The sequence below is a fragment of the Cetorhinus maximus genome, chromosome 28, assembly GCF_964194155.1.
Source record: "Cetorhinus maximus chromosome 28, sCetMax3.hap1.1, whole genome shotgun sequence".
In the NCBI taxonomy this organism is placed as follows: Eukaryota; Metazoa; Chordata; class Chondrichthyes; order Lamniformes; family Cetorhinidae; genus Cetorhinus; species Cetorhinus maximus.
In genome coordinates this window covers 22,323,833-22,341,376 of record NC_135906.1, presented here as the reverse complement: position 1 = coordinate 22,341,376, position 17,544 = coordinate 22,323,833, and the positions used below count along the sequence as shown (strand labels likewise).

The 17,544-nt window shown below is 45.6% G+C and overlaps 1 protein-coding gene across 3 annotated transcripts in view; it reads right to left on the bottom strand.

The window, feature by feature from the left end:
• Window positions 1–15,572: 15,572 nt before the first annotated feature.
• LOC144668920 (cdc42-interacting protein 4 homolog) overlaps window positions 15,573–17,544 on the bottom strand; it is a 101,819-nt gene continuing 99,847 nt past the window's right edge. For 2 of the 3 annotated variants that reach the window (XM_078531395.1, XM_078531394.1), the window contains one exon: window positions 15,573–17,033. In XM_078531395.1, coding sequence (XP_078387521.1) covers window positions 16,879–17,033 — 155 coding nt within the window. In that variant the 3' untranslated portion in view covers window positions 15,573–16,878. The remainder of the gene's footprint in view (window positions 17,034–17,544) is intronic. The other variant, XM_078531396.1, reaches the window with a different exon arrangement.

Below are 17,544 nucleotides of genomic sequence, written 5' to 3'. Positions count from 1 at the left end.
GCCAAGTTTGGTTTCTGCCATTTTCACACAACTTCTCCAGGTATTCATCACTCCTTTGAGCCCAGAATGCAATTCTCGACGGGATGTGTCGTATTATAGACCTTTTTGTTCCCTTAAATCTCAAGGTCAAGTTCTTAATAAAACCAAAATAAGCATTAAATTCATAAAAAGAAATCACAGATTAAAAAGGAAGCAGTTGGTGTGTTGGAAACCCTTCCTGTCTTTCCACAGCTGGAACTGTTTAATAGATCCTGATACAAATGCTGGTTAAAGAAACTATTGTACTCACGTGGATTCTGGGAACATGCACAATGTACACCCACAGGCTGCAGCTTCCCAAGCGCATTGTAGGGGGGAGTGGGGGAGGTGTGGTTGGATGAACATATAAAATTGACAGGTAGGAAAAAGACAGGCTGGTCCATCAAGCCTGACCCAACACGCATCACGGTTGGATTATCATGACTAAACCCTCCCTCCCTCCCCATCTCGCAACCACGTTATCTGGGGAATGGCTGGAGGAGATTCCCGGTTTGATCCTAGGAATATGCTGTTAACTGGTTTGGCAGCAAGGGGTGCTACAATGCCAGTCTGGGCTATACCATAAACCCTGCTCTTGATTTATTTTGACAAAAAGGTGACACAGTTGTACAGAATATAAGTCTGAATCCACAAATCCTAAGATTTCAACTATTGAGCTATGTCTTCGTTTGAAGTAATTTCTGTGACTGGAATTATTCAGAATCTGACTTTATTTTCTCCCCCCCGATTGTGAGAGGTTGTTCAATCGTAGGAGTCACCGCAAATATGACATGTCTTAGCCTCACCAAGTACATGTTGCTGACATCATTGACTGGTAATGGTTCCTCTTGCTCAGTGACCAGACAAGAAAGTCCCTGTAATGAGAGGTTTTACCAACAGAATAGAGTGTTTCTCTGGAAATTTTTGGTCAATATTACATTAATCAAACCACTTAAGTATCTCAATGGACAGTCTTATCCATTAACCCACTCCATTACCCACATTGACTATATGAATATACAAATTAGGAGGAGTAGGCCATTCTGCCCCTCAGGCTTGCCCTGCCATTCAATAAGATCATGACTGAGCTGATTGTGACCTCAATCCACTTTCCTGCCTACCCCTGATACCCTTTGACTCCCTTACTAGTCAAGAATCTATCTACTTCTGCTTTAAAAATGTTAAAAGACCTTGCCTCTACTGGTCTGAGGAAGAGTGTTCCAAAGACTTAGGACCCTCAGGGAAAAAAATTCTCCTCATCTCCATCTTAAATGGGAGTGCCCTTATTTTTAACTGTGCCCCCTAGTTCTAGTCTCTCCCACAAGGGGAAACATCCTTTCAGCATCCACTCTGTCAATTACCCTTAGGATCTTACATGTTTCAGTATGATCAACCTCTCAATCTTCTAAACTCCATTGGATACAGGTCCAACATGTCCAACCTTTCTTCATAAGATAACCCCTTCATCCCAGGTATTGGTCAAGTATATCTTAGCTGAACAGCTTCTAATGAATTTCTATCCTTTCTTAAATAAGGAGACCGAAACTGTATGCAATGCTCTAGATATGTATGTTATATTTCACTTCCTCCCTTCACATCATCATCAAAATATCTGCTCTTCTCCCAAGCAATATCCATCTTAACCGTGAATTCCAACATCCACCTGAATCAGAAAGGCAGAGAAGGCCTGGGTTTAATAAGTCATGGGAAGAACAGCCCCATCATCTCCCTCAGATGCGTCCTGGGGCCAGAGGGTAAAGTAAAGGTCACAAATTATTATTTTAATACCAAGAAACAAATACTTGTGAGGACTGTGACTCAGAGTTCATCGAATCACAGAAACTTGCAGCATAGAAAGAGGATCTTCGTTCCATTGCCCCTGTGCTGTTTGTTTGAAACAACAGTCATGTTTAGTCTCACTCCTCTGCTTTTAGTCTGTAACCCTGTAGGTTCCTCATCCTCAAGTGCCTGTCCAACTCCTTTTTAAAATTATTTATGGAATCAGCTTCCACACCCTTTCAGGCTGAACGTTTCAGATCCCAACAATTCACGGAGTGAAAAATTTCTCCTCGTCGCCCCTCGAGATTTGTTTTGCCAATGATTTTAAATGAATTCAGTCTTAAAGAATTAAGATGACGTTCAGTAAAATGCAAAAGGGGCCAAAGGAAGGGTGGAGCCTAAGCACATGGATATAACAAAAAATAATAATCAGCTATGGAAGATGCAGATGGAGCAAAGATTGGAACAGTCCTTTGAGGAATAAGTTGTTTTGAAATATTTCAAGTCTCTGGAAATGTCAGGTGTGTTAAATTTATTCCAAATTTCAAATCCAGTTAAATTGTCTTGGGAATCTCTAACATATGTGGACAAGAATAAAGCATGTGTTATTAAAAAACTCAAAGAATTCACGTCTACAAGGGACCAAATGGAAAGTATGCAAGAATCATGAGGGAAGAGAATAAGGAAATAGTTAAAGTTTCAGTTTATATTTAAGAGGCTTCATAAACACAGAAGATGTACCTGAAGACTGGAGAATGTTCTGTATGGCTCTCAAATGTCCCTTTAAGAAAGGAAAGAGCTTGCATTGAGAAAGTGCCTTTCATGATTTCAGGTTGTCCCAAAATGCTTTACCTCCAATGAAGTATTTTTGAAGTGTAGTCTCTGTTGTTATGTAGGAAATTTGGAGTTGAAACACGAACACAGGAACTATGCACAGTTTGTGCAACTTCAACTGTGGGGGAAAATGGTCAAGGGGACATTATGGGAACCCCATGATGTTCATCTGAAGAGCACAGACACCATAAAAATAGTCAGGATGGTTTCAGAAATGATTGGTTGTCCCTTAGATCATACCTAGTGTTTCTTTGAAGAGGTCAGCTGTGGCTCAGTGGATAACACCCTCGCCTCTGAATAAGATGATCATCAGTTCAAGTACCACACCAAAGACTCGACTACACAATCTGGGCTGACACTCCCAATGCAGTACTGAGGCAGTGCACTCTCAGAGACATTGCCTTTTGAATGAGATGTTAAACTGAGGCCTCTCTAAACCTGTCCTCTCAGGTGGATGGGGAAGTTCCCTGGCACCATCTTGAAGAGGAACCAGGGAGTTCTCCCTGAGGTTCTGGTCAATATTTAGACCTCAAACAACGTCGCTACAAAGTCAGATTATCTGCGCATCACCAACTGTGCTGTTTGTGAGGGCCTGCTGTGAATAAAATTGTCTGCTGCATTTCCTCCATTACAACAGTGACTAAGCTTCACAAGTACTTAAATAAAAGCAAAATACTGCGGATGGTGGAGTGCTGAAATAAAAACAGAAAACGCTAGAGAAACTCAGCAGGCCTGACAGCATCTGTGGAGAGGGAAACAGAGTTAACGTTTTGAGCCTAATATTGACTCTTTGGAGTTCCAAAGAAGAGTCATATTCTCGAAACGTTAACAGTTTCTCTCTCCACAGATGGTGCCAGACCAGCTGAGATTTTCCCGGCACTTCCTGTTTTTACTTCAGAACTACTTCTTTAGCTGTGAGGTACTTTGCGACCTCCTGAGGTCATGAATGGTGCTATAAAAACACAAGTCTTTTTTTACTTTAAATATGCATTTTTCCACACATTTGCGGAGAAAGTAGAATATTGATTGTTCCAATTGAAACAACGACAGTCCATCAGCAAAACGTTCAACCTGCAGACCAAGTAATCTGTTCATTCATCGTGGAACTGTTTTGTTCCCTTGATAAAAACAAAAAGCTAAAAGCTACTGCGGATGCTGGAAATCCAAAACAAAAACAGAATTACCTGGAAAAACTCAGCAGGTCTGGCAGCATCGGCGGAGAAGAAATCAGTTAACGTTTCGAGCCTTCATGGCCCTTCGGCAGAACTGAAGCATAGTTAGAAGAAGGGAGAAATATAAATTGGTTTAAGGTGGGTGGGGGGAAGAGACACATTGAAGGTGTGGTGATTGTGGAGATGAGCAGATAATCAAAAGATGTCACAGACAAAAGGGTCAAAGAGGTGTCGAAGGTGGTGACATTTGTCTGAGAAAAGTGCTAATTAAGAATGGAAGACAGGATATTCAAAGTACAGCTCTAGTGGGGGTGGGGTGGAAAGACTAACAAGGTTTTAGTTTAGATTTAAAAATAATGGAAATAGGTGGGGAAAGAAGAATCTATATAAATTATTGAAAAAAAGGGGGCGGGGGGGGGGAAGAAACGGGGTGGGGATGGGGGGAGGGGGAGTTTAAGATCTAAAGTTGTTGAATTCAATATTCAGCCCAGAAGGCTGTAAAGTGCCTAGTCGGAAGATGAGGTGCTGTTCCTCCAGTTTGCGTTGGGCTTCACTGGAACAATGCAGCAAGCCAAGGACAGACATGTGGGCAAGAGAACAGGGTGGAGTGTTAAAATGGCAAGCGACAGGGAGGTTTGGGTCTTTCTTGCGGACAGACCGCAGGTGTTCCGCAAAACGGTCGCCCAGTTTGCGTTTGGTCTCTCCAATGTAGAGGAGACCGCATTGGGAGCAACGAATGCAGTGAAATGCTGCTTCACTTGAAAGGAGTGTTTGGGCCCTTGGACGGTGAGGAGAGAGGAAGTGAAGGGGCAGGTGTTGCATCTTCTGCGTGGGCATGGGGAGGTGCCATAAGTGGGGGTTGAGGAGTAGGGGGTGATGGAGGAGTGGACCAGGGTGTCCCGGAGGGAACGATCCCTACGGAATGCCGTCAGGGGGGGTGAAGGGAAGATGTGTTTGGTGGTGGCATCATGCTGGAGTTGGCGGAAATGGCGGAGGATGATCCTTTGAATGCGGAGGCTGGTGGGGTGATAAGTGAGGACAAGGGGGACCCTATCATGTTTCTGGGAAGGAGGAGAAGGCGTGAGGGAGGATGCGCGGGATATGGGCCGGACACGGTTGAGGGCCCTGTCAACGACCGTGGATGGAAAACCTCGGTTAAGGAAGAAGGAGGACATGTCAGAGGAGCTGTTTTTGAAGGTAGCGTCATCAGAACAGATGCGACGGAGGCGAAGGAACTGAGAGAATGGGATGGAGTCTTTACAAGAAGCGGGGTGTGAGGAGCTGTAGTCGAGGTAGCTGTGGGAGTCGGTAAGCTTGTAATGGATATTGGTGGACAGTCTATCATCAGAAATTGAGACAGAGAGGTCAAGGAAGGGAAGAGAAGTGTCAGAGATGGACCATGTGAAAATGATGGAGGGGTGGAGATTGGAAGCAAAATTAATAAATTTTTCCAGGTCCCGACGAGAGCATGAAGCAGCACCGAAGTAATCATCGATGTACCGGAGAAAGAGTTGTGGGAGGGGGCCGGAGTAGGACTGGAACAAGGAATGTTCCACATACCCCATAAAGAGACAGGCATAGCTGGGGCCCATGCGGGTACCCATAGCCACACCTTTTATTTGGAGGAAGTGAGAGGAGTTAAAGGAGAAATTGTTCAGTGTGAGAACAAGTTCAGCCAGACGGAGGAGAGTAGTGGTGGATGGGGATTGTTGGGGCCTCTGTTCAAGGAAGAAGCTAAGGGCCCTCAGACCATCCTGGTGGGGGATGGAGGTGTAGAGGCATTGGATATCCATGGTGAAGAGGAAGCGGTTGGGGCCAGGGAACTGGAAATTGTTGATGTGACGTAAGGTGTCAGAGGAATCACGGATGTAGGTGGGAAGGGACTGGACAGGGGGAGAGAGAAGGGAGTCAAGATAACGAGAAATGAGTTCCGTGGGGCAGGAACAGGCTGACACGATCGGTCTGCCAGGACAGTTCCGTTTGTGGATTTTGGGTAGGAGGTAGAAGCGGGCCGTCCGAGGTTGGGCGACTATCAAGTTGGAAGCTGTGGGAGGAAGATCTCCAGAGGAGATGAGGTCAGTGACAATCCTGGAAACAATGGCTTGATGTTCTGTGGTGGGGTCATGGTCCAGGGAGAGGTAGGAGGAAATGTCTGCGAGTTGACGCTCAGCCTCCGCGAGGTAGAGGTCAATGCGCCAGACAACAACAGTACCACCCTTGTCAGCGGGTTTGATGACAATGTTGGGGTTGGACCTGAGAGAACGGAGTGCAGTGATTTCAGAGAGAGACAGATTAGAATGGGTGAGAGGAGCAGAGAAATTGAGCCGTCTCAATTTCTCTGCTCCTCTCACCCAATCTAATCTGTCTCTCTCTGAACTCACTGCACTCCGTTCTCTCAGGTCCAACCCCAACATTGTCATCAAACCCACTGACAGGGGTGGTACTGTTGTTGTCTGGCGCATTGACCTCTACCTCGCGGAGGCTGAGCGTCAACTCGCAGACATTTCCTCCTACCTCTCCCTGGACCATGACCCCACCACAGAACATCAAGCCATTGTTTCCAGGACTGTCACTGACCTCATCTCCTCTGGAGATCTTCCTCCCACAGCTTCCAACTTGATAGTCGCCCAACCTCGGACGGCCCGCTTCTACCTCCTACCCAAAATCCACAAACGGAACTGTCCTGGCAGACCGATCGTGTCAGCCTGTTCCTGCCCCACGGAACTCATTTCTCGTTATCTTGACTCCCTTCTCTCTCCCCCTGTCCAGTCCCTTCCCACCTACATCCGTGATTCCTCTGACACCTTACGTCACATCAACAATTTCCAGTTCCCTGGCCCCAACCGCTTCCTCTTCACCATGGATATCCAATGCCTCTACACCTCCATCCCCCACCAGGATGGTCTGAGGGCCCTTAGCTTCTTCCTTGAACAGAGGCCCCAACAATCCCCATCCACCACTACTCTCCTCCGTCTGGCTGAACTTGTTCTCACACTGAACAATTTCTCCTTTAACTCCTCTCACTTCCTCCAAATAAAAGGTGTGGCTATGGGTACCCGCATGGGCCCCAGCTATGCCTGTCTCTTTATGGGGTATGTGGAACATTCCTTGTTCCAGTCCTACTCCGGCCCCCTCCCACAACTCTTTCTCCGGTACATCGATGATTACTTCGGTGCTGCTTCATGCTCTCGTCGGGACCTGGAAAAATTTATTAATTTTGCTTCCAATCTCCACCCCTCCATCATTTTCACATGGTCCATCTCTGACACTTCTCTTCCCTTCCTTGACCTCTCTGTCTCAATTTCTGATGATAGACTGTCCACCAATATCCATTACAAGCCTACCGACTCCCACAGCTACCTCGACTACAGCTCCTCACACCCTGCTTCTTGTAAAGACTCCATCCCATTCTCTCAGTTCCTTCGCCTCCGTCGCATCTGTTCTGATGACGCTACCTTCAAAAACAGCTCCTCTGACATGTCCTCCTTCTTCCTTAACCGAGGTTTTCCATCCACGGTCGTTGACAGGGCCCTCAACCGTGTCCGGCCCATATCCCGCGCATCCTCCCTCACGCCTTCTCCTCCTTCCCAGAAACATGATAGGGTCCCCCTTGTCCTCACTTATCACCCCACCAGCCTCCGCATTCAAAGGATCATCCTCCGCCATTTCCACCAACTCCAGCATGATGCCACCACCAAACACATCTTCCCTTCACCCCCCCTGACGGCATTCCGTAGGGATCGTTCCCTCCGGGACACCCTGGTCCACTCCTCCATCACCCCCTACTCCTCAACCCCCACTTATGGCACCTCCCCATGCCCACGCAGAAGATGCAACACCTGCCCCTTCACTTCCTCTCTCCTCACCGTCCAAGGGCCCAAACACTCCTTTCAAGTGAAGCAGCATTTCACTGCATTCGTTGCTCCCAATGCGGTCTCCTCTACATTGGAGAGACCAAACGCAAACTGGGCGACCGTTTTGCGGAACACCTGCGGTCTGTCCGCAAGAAAGACCCAAACCTCCCTGTCGCTTGCCATTTTAACACTCCACCCTGTTCTCTTGCCCACATGTCTGTCCTTGGCTTGCTGCATTGTTCCAGTGAAGCCCAACGCAAACTGGAGGAACAGCACCTCATCTTCCGACTAGGCACTTTACAGCCTTCTGGGCTGAATATTGAATTCAACAACTTTAGATCTTAAACTCCCCCTCCCCCCATCCCCACCCCGTTTCTTCCCCCCCCCGCCCCTTTTTTTTCAATAATTTATATAGATTCTTCTTTCCCCACCTATTTCCATTATTTTTAAATCTAAACTAAAACCTTGTTAGTCTTTCCCCCCCACCCCCACTAGAGCTGTACTTTGAATATCCTGTCTTCCATTCTTAATTAGCACTTTTCTCAGACAAATGTCACCACCTTCGACACCTCTTTGACCCTTTTGTCTGTGACATCTTTTGATTATCTGCTCATCTCCACAATCACCACACCCTCAATGTGTCTCTTCCCTCTCCCGCCCCCCCCACCCACCCACAAACCAATTTATATTTCTCCCTTCTTCTAACTATGCTTCAGTTCTGCCGAAGGGCCATGAAGGCTCGAAACGTTAACTGATTTCTTCTCCGCCGATGCTGCCAGACCTGCTGAGTTTTTCCAGGTAATTCTGTTTTTGTTTTGTTCCCGTCCTGTGCTGAAGGGGTTGAGGAAGGCAGGGATAACAATCCATGGATCAGGCAGCTCAGCTGCGGGCGATCTTTCATGTGACAATCTAGACAGAAAGTGTCAGAAGGTTATTTAAATACGGAGTGACACCCCAATACCTGGACCATCCCGCGTCCCCCTGGCCGGCATTGAACTCAACATCCGGATTTGCAACTCAGGAATAGCCGCAGGAACCTCGACACTGGTGGAACTGTGTCCCGCAATCAATTTCTTCATGAGGTGTGGCATTGGGTGGAAAGTTAGGAGCAAAACTTGTAAGGAGGCATCTAGATTCATAAATTCCTGGGAACCAAGTGATAAATTGTAAATGGGTTTCTGTTTTTATTTTGGAACAGAAATTCTATAATTTCTCCAAGGGGCTTCTAAGAGTAGAACAGAGCCAGAGTGTCAGATAAGGAAGCACATTGTTCCCAGCATTAAGAGCCTCAGGTGGATTCCATAATTCTAAGCAGAAGGTTGGTGTCAACTACTTCCAGTAACATGTCCTCATCAGGGAGCACTTGTACTGGGAACCAATCCACAATAAAGTCAGCAGGAAAATAAAGAATACATGACTGCCCTGTGGGGAACAGACACGATACTGAATACTGATTTTCTCAAAAGATTATTTGGGAACAAACAATTGAAGGTTGTAACTTTTAAACAAAGATCAGGCTCCTCTTTTCACTAGAATAAACAATGACAACAATTTGCATTTATATAGCATCTTTAACGTCGTAAATCGAGGCATTTCGCAAGATTATCATGCCAAATTTGCCGCAGCAGTTCAAAAGCTCAATTAAGGTGGTAGTATTTTTTTTAAAAAAGGAGAGATAAAAGGGAGGAAAGTTTTAGGGAGGGAATTCCAGAGCTTAGAGCTTTGGCAGCTGAATGCTGGGAATTGTACCAGGAACCTTCCTGGTTTGTGTTGCTTGGATACACACTGCCTACACTACTAACCCCAAATATGTTGGCGCTCATCAAGCAGAAACAACTTCAAAGGCTCAGGCATGTTTGTAGAATGGAGACGGTCACATACCTAAGGGTTCTCTGTATGGCGAGGTAGCCAGAGCCAGATGACCAGTAGGATGCAAATGATGGCCCTAAACACAGATTCTCACACCGGGGGGTTAATAGCTGACAATAGAGGAAAATGGCGACATCGCCTTGTATGCCCTCATTCACCACAATGACGATCAGTGGTTTTAATAGCTTGGTAACAGGCGCCAACACCAAAAACAAACCCACAATGACACCTGACAACCACTTCACACGCGGCACCTGCCTCTCATGGATTAGTCTCTTCAGCCATCAGCAAAAGTGCACCACACGGAACTACTCCATTCCCAATAGATTTCATTTGCTGCCTGTCCCATCATGCTGCGCAGATGGAAGGATGCCGGTAATGACATTACTAACCTAGTGTGGTTAACGATCACCACAGATAGGTTATAACCTATCAAGTAAAACTGAACAGGCTAGGGCTCTTTTCTCTAGAAAAAAAGAGAAGGCTGAGGGGTGGCCTGATAAGCGTGATTAAAATCACGAAAGGGTTCAATGGGGTTAGAGATGGAGAAAACGTTTCCGCTTGTAGGGGAGTCCAAAAGTAGGGACTATGAACATAAGATAAATTCAGTAAGAAATTCAGGAGAAACTTCTTTACCCAGAGTGTGGGTCGGATGTGGAACTGGCAACCACAAGGAGAGCTTGAGGTGTGGATGCATTTAGGGGAAGCTAGACAAACACAGGAGTGAGGAAAAAAAATCAAATAACGCTGAGAGCACAGGAGGCGGCTATTCATGCCTGTGTCACCCCTCTGCAAGCACAACCCAGCTAGGTCCCCTAGGAATAGGTGGTGCTGCTGCTGGGGTGAGATTAAGGATGGGAGGAGACTTGTGTGTGTCATGACCACCAGCATAGACCAGTTGAGCCAAATTGCCCTTTTTCTGTACTATACATGTTAACAGTGTTAAAATAATTTAAGACCACCGCCATTACTTTTTGCTTAAGGTTATTTATTACGATCTGCTCCCATTCGCCAGAAAACTGCTCAGGCTGACAATAGCCAGAAACATAGTTCGGGAATTGAATTTGGGGCCCTACTTTAGTGTCACAACCAGTAGTACATCAAACCACTGAGCCACGAAGGGGGGAGTCACTATTCCCTAAAACTTACCAGCCGAAGGTTTAAATTTCCCCATTATCTGCCTGTCACTAACTCGTAGACACTGATGAAAACTCATTAACCTTCACTGGCACCCGACTTCCTACACGGGAGCTGAGACAACAAGTGTCAGCAGGCATGGCCTACTATGAAACAAGCAAGCTGGGCCCAGCTCTCACCTGAGGTCCACGGTCAACAAAGGTCATTGGATGGTGATCAGGCTGTAGGAACTTTGGCTGGTCACCCTCCCCTTGGTAGACAAGAATACTGATAGGAGTTGAAGTACATGCCCTTCACCCCATTTCAGTCCAAGACCTGTTAGCTCCATTCAGGACGCAGGGACACTATTCTAATTCCAAGGAATTTAAAAGTAGACTTCATATTCCTCCAATGGCCCAAGTCTAGCCACTAAACTAGCTGATCCCTACCAGTAGAATTGACTCCAGAGCTATGCCGACTTTTACCCAGATTAGAAATTGGATTGCCATGACTGGTCTCCATGCTCTGATTTGGACCAGGGTTGGGAAAATCATCCAGGATCCTCATTCTCGATTGCCTGCCAGAAGTGCGTGCTGGTCAGGAACGATTGGGCTTGAGCTGAAGTGTGAAGCCACCACAGTCAATTATCTCGTCAAACCCTTACCATGAGCTTTCAAACATCAAGACCTCTTGGGTGACCAACCCCAATAATTGATCATCGCCTTCGAGAGTGAGAGAGAGAGAGAAATAAGAGAATCAGTAAAATCTGTTTGATGGTCCATAAAGTCAATGGGCCAGTTATTAAATAAGTGACCAAGAAAGATACTTTGTCTGGCAAAATCAAGTCATTCCCTAAGCTTAACTAAGATAGATATACATTGTAAAGGCAATATAGTAGTGATGAACATAGATGCACCAATCAGGGGGATCAGACAGAGCTTAGGGATCCCTGCATAGTGAGTCCCAATCACAGCCACACCATTTAGAGGAAAGCACTGTCTTAATGGAAATTCTCCCAGTCACATTGTGTGCACTTTTTAGCGATTGGTTAGAGAGGAATATCAAATGTCTGGCTGCTGGCTGTTGGCCAGGGATGGTCTGTTAGCATGCGGAAGAGAAACATCAAGGAAAAAAAAACATTAAAATGAGACAGTCACCATAAATACCTGAAGTTTCAGGCATTAGTTTATTTTTTTGCAAAATGTTATACATTAAAAGTAGGCAACACAAGAGCATCAACCCATCACCCTGGGGAGTAGAGAGAATATTTTGAACTTTAATCCCCACACATACACTGCACCGTACGCCGTGCAGACTGAAAGCATCAACTCAGTTTCAAATTGTGAAATGAACCATCCTGATTCACAGGGGGTCGTAATCCCATTACGAGGCGACGTCTGGGAATTGGCAAATCTCCATTCACATTGTATGACCCTGTAAACTCCTTCAGCGCCAAATATTGCTTTGGCACTTGCATTTTAGTAATGAAATAGGCTCAAAACTTCTCCGCCTGCAAACTTTGAGCCCAAACCAATCTTTGTGCTCTGACCTGGACTTCAGACCCACAGCAACGTGGTTGACTCTTAACTGTCCCCTGAAATGGCCTAGCAAGCCACTCAGTTGTACTCAAGGAGACGGCTCACCACCGTCTTCTCGAGGGCAATCTGGGGTGGACGGCGAATGCTGGTGTTAACCGGCGATGCCACATCCTGAGAGTGAATTAACAAAAAAAACAACAGCATTGATCTAAATCCCTCCCGTGGTGTATAAAACACAGGGGAGTTCTCCCATCAGATCTTCAGAGAAAACTGTAAGCTTTTCCCTGGTGTTGCAGTGAGTTAACAAAGTAAACAGACCAGATGGAACATTTAGGAAAAAAATGATGAGCTTTTACCAGCGCTTATCAAAAATAGTTTGGTTAGGTAAAGGATCGCACTGGTCACCCTGAAAGCAAAAATGCTGAATCCCTTGTGGTCTAGCTCCCAAAAAGCAAGGAAAGACTGATTATTGGGAAGCTGTAGCCAAAACTAAAAACGTTCCATCAGATAAAATGTTAAAAATGGAGGAGTAGCAGCAGGTGATTGAAATACTAATGAAATATATTAAAAATTAATTTGCAAACTTAAAAGTTAAATATAAATAGAATGGTAATTCATTAACCCATCTGCACACAAACTGTTTTTGACAAATAGCTTTCTCTCATCCCCTCCCCTTTTTAAATGAGACAAAAATGGGGTTAGAGCAACTGAGCTAAAAACAAAATCTTCAACCATTTCAGAAGCACTGCTTGGTCACAAAATGCCATGAAGCAAAATCAATTCACCTTTTCCAGGCTGAAAGAACACCACCATGATAAAACAACGTTTGCAGTTAAAACGGGAATGACTCACGGGATTATATTCTTGGCATATACTTGATGCAGTCAGCACTCTAGGAGTCATTTTACTTAGCATTTCCAAGGTAGAATAATATTAAACATTAGTGGGCGTCATGAAGCGAGGTATTTTACCAGCAAGACAAACCAGATGCTGTTCCAGGAAATGTTAAAGAGCCATAAAGTTACTACTATAAGAAATGATGGCTTCTTTTGGTATATACAGAAGGGGAGCAAACTGATGCACAGGGCATCTGTGTAACAATACACCATCAATGCAGCATCAGACAAAGGGACCAAAGTCACAACTGCAGAAAAGCCTTGTTTTAGGGGAATGGATTTTCCTCCTTGCCCGAGCTGGGATTGCCCAAACATGGGCCCGAACAGGGAGTGCTTGGAAATGACCTGACTGCAGGACATCACATGAACCCTCACCTGATGCGCATTCCTTCTCACTTTCAAAGATATTAGTTAAGGGGAACTGATAAGGTAGATAAGGAGGCATTATTTCCACTGTGGTCAGGGAGTCAAGGTCAAGGGAACACAGCCTGACCGGGCCCTATCGAGAGTGAAATTAGGAAATCCTTGTCCTCACAAAAGGGTGGTAGAAGTTTGAAATATTGCTCCACAAACAACGGTTGCTGCTAGGCTAATTAATTTGCAATTGTAAATGAGATTTTGTTAAACAAAGGCACACAGAGTGAGGTGACAGATCAGCCACAATCTCACTCAATGGCGGAACACGTTTGAGGGACTAAATAGCCTCCTCCTGTTCCCATGCTCCAGCAGGGTCACGAGATAGGTGCCCCCCCCAGGTGATCATTCCTCCACAAAACAGAAAATGCTGGAAATACTCAACAAGTACAGGCAGCATCTGTGGAGAGAGAACCAGAGGTCACGTTTCAGATTGATGACCCCTTCATCCAAATGATCTTTCCTCCACTTGGGGTTGAGAGAGATTTCAGTTCCCCTACCATCACCATGCTGGTGTTCAGCTGACTCAGGATAGGCCAGGTATCCCATCCACCTGTTCTAATGCCAACATCATGACGAGGGGAAGCCAGAGGGCGAGAAAGAATTTCTCTGTTTAGCCGCACTGTAAATGGCTTCATAAAGAGCACACTCAGAATTTCATTAGAGAGAGATCAGGACAATTTCTCCTTCCAGGTGCTGGGCTGACCCACTGGGAAAGCCTGAGGGAGAAGGCACATTATAATAAGACAGTTACATGCGTGTGTGAATTATACCAGCAAATAATAATCCAACTGGCCACTGCAACCCACCAATTAGAAATGCCCATGGAAAACAATGTAAACAATGCTGTTTTATGAACACCTTCAAGAAATTTTCAAAAGAGGTCCTCCTCACTTTTCAAAGTTTATCACCTGCTTTCCCCTGTGCTCTATCAGCTAAGCATGCATGTGAGCTATCCGACTTGAGAACCTGGTCAACGTTATGCTCAAATCAGCACCCAAACAAATGACTTTCTGCCTTGCCTTTCTTTGGGGCTTCCTCACACCACAGAGAACCACAGTGAGCAAATGATGATGAGCACAGTTCCACTCTTTACTGTCCCATGGCCCACCAGTCATCACCGTTACTTGCAGCCTGACTCAGCCCTATCCTCATCTTCTCAAACCCTTCTCCCTCCTTTAAAATCCTCAAATCTCACCATACATTCTGGTGATGTCTCTTAACTTCCCTCTCAAAGGTTCAGTGTCAGTTGCAGTTGCTTCTCTTTGTTTCCTTGTTAAAAGTACTATATAAATACAAGTGGTAATTGATCTCCATAAAGCGTGGAGATGGAGATTGGAGCCAGAGTACAGGATGGATCACAAGTATATTAAGTAACCTAACAGCTCATTAAAAAAAACTCCAATACGTTGACTTGAAACAATCCTTCCTCTCTCTCTTGGCAGTGGGGGGCGGTGGGGTGGCTGTTGCATTGATCATAGCTGAGGCACTTGGATTTGACCTCAGGACCCGTGCTTTTTACTGCCAGCCACTGCTCTGTGCATATCCAGTGAGGAAAGGATTGAGTTGGGCTGTAATGACGTGCCCTTCTGTCAAACAGCCTCATCACAGCTCGTAGTGAACACTGGCAACCTGGGCTACGTATCGGAGAGTAACCCAGCTGACAGCCAGTTAGTGCCCCCTGGAGATGAGGGGGAAAGAATTGAAGCTGTAGAAGGTGGTGGTGGGGGGAGGGGGGGTGCGGAAGCGAAGAGGGGAAAGAATGGGAATTTTCTGTTTGTTCAAAGACAGGCGTCGGAAGGTGAGATACAAAGTTCAGTAACTTTCAGTGTGAGACATGTGGAGTGCACCAAAGAGAAGGAGCAAAGAGGAGTGATTTATCTCCTCTCATACTCATCATCCTCCAGACAAAAATCTAGAGTTAACAAACCTCTCGGCCTCTCTCTTCCCAATGTGTCTCTCCCTTTAATCCTCTGTTCTGCACTGATATGCAAAATTAGGGACACCCTGTGCGAGATCACCACACCTGGATATCTTCTACACAAGCTGTTGTGTATTTACAAGAGGTGACAGACATGAGTCCTCTGTTGGAATAGTATTTTATTACAGGATTAAAACAAGGTGGGGAAAAAAACAACCATGTTACTGTCCTATTGTAAAGTGAAGTGCATTATTGGTCTACGATACAATCACAAATGAACCATCATCATATAGTTTTTGCACCATGATACAACAGAAAGGCTACATTCTGGACAACATACCAGACACCACAGAAGAACTGACATGACTGCTTGAGCCTAAACTCCCCAGATTAGAATCAGTGCTGGGAGAGTCTGCCTGCAAAGCTTAACTCACATTTGGCTCCCGACAGAATTGTATTTTCATTTTTAAGAATTTACTTCTTAAAAGCGCCGATAAATTTGGCGAAGTTTCAAGTTAATGCAAACTGATAAAAGCATGAACAGGCATGCATGCCTAAACTGGGACTGCCATCTGTACCTTTCATTTCACTTTCCACAGGCATCTCACTTTCCAATTCGTTAAAAATCCAACAAGGCCAGGAAACAGCACCAGCTGGACTGTCGCTGAGCCGGGAAAGGAACCTTTGCTCCCCAGCTTAGCACCCATCATCCGTTACCTAAAAACCCATGGGCAAGCGTTATCTAAGTGTCGACTTTCACCAGTTCATTCACTCTCCGGGGCCACAGCCAGTTAGTTCCATGGCGAGCGTGGGTCTTCCTCTGACTCAATGCCCCATTGCTTTTGAAAACAGCCGGCCGGCTTTTCGTACCCTTCAAACAGAGCCATGATGTCAACGTAAAACAACGAGATGCTTTGGAAACCTAGTTTTTTTGTCCTGCAAATAATATCGTTTGGATGGTGCACTCCATTTAATCAGAATCCGAGATGTGTTCTGCATGTTGTCCTATTCCTCACCCGAAACGACTCCACAAACGTGGATAGAAGAAATGTATATTCTATGTAAAATATCTATATAAAAGATGGCATCAGTGATCAGCAATTAAACAATGGGACTTCATCCCTAAATACAATTATTACTACAAAATATGTACATTAGAGCAGTATTTACTGTACCAGCATGAACTGCAACTGGACAGAGTCTTTCTACAGTGAACTGAAAGATCATAGATGCTGTCCTAATTATGTGTCAAAGGTATTACAAATGCAACTAAGTGACTCTCAGGTTTCCTTTCCCCCAATGTGTGAATACCAGTGAAGGTCAGCCAACCCTCATCCCTCTCCCACTTTTCCACAGAGCCATTCATTCCGTAGAAAGCTCCACCTGCTCCATCCTGGTTCAAAGAAAGAAGACGAGACACCCTGAACCAGAGGATAAAATGTCCTGTGGCCACCAGCAGATCCTGGCTCACTGTCTGCTGAGGGTGATTTTCACGTAGGAGGTGGGTACGTAGCCTTCCTCCCCGTCGCTCCGTCTGACCCGCGTCCACCCATCGCCCTTGTCCTCTTCAATCAGGTGCAGCACCTCTCCCTCCGCCATTGGAATGGTGCCTTCGCTGTTGCCTGCAAGGAACGGACCATTGCCAGACTGTTAATTCGTTGTTTTACCCACAGTTCTTCAATATGCATGTCCACACAAGGACAATCCTCATTTTGGCCCTCTCAGTTCAACTATCGCTGAAATGTAATGAAGGGGAGGGGGTGGTTGTGAAAGTAGAAAGGGCATCTCGGCTGTGGCTCAGCGGGTAGCACACTCCCCTCTGAGTCAGAAGATTGTGGGTTCAAGTCCCACTCCAGAGACTAGAGAAATCTAGGCTGAACTTTAGTAAAGTACTGAGGGAGTGCCGCATTGTCAGAGGTGGTGCCTTTTGGATGAGATGTTAAACTGGTGTCCGACAAACGTAAAGAATCCTGTGGCGCTACTTCTAAGAGGAACAGGGGAGTTCTTGCCAATATTCATCCCTCAACTGTTATCAGGGATTATCTGGTCATTACCACATTGCTCATTGCCATTTGTGAGGGCTTGCTGTGTGCAAATTGGCTGCTACGTTTCCTATATTACAAACTGACAACA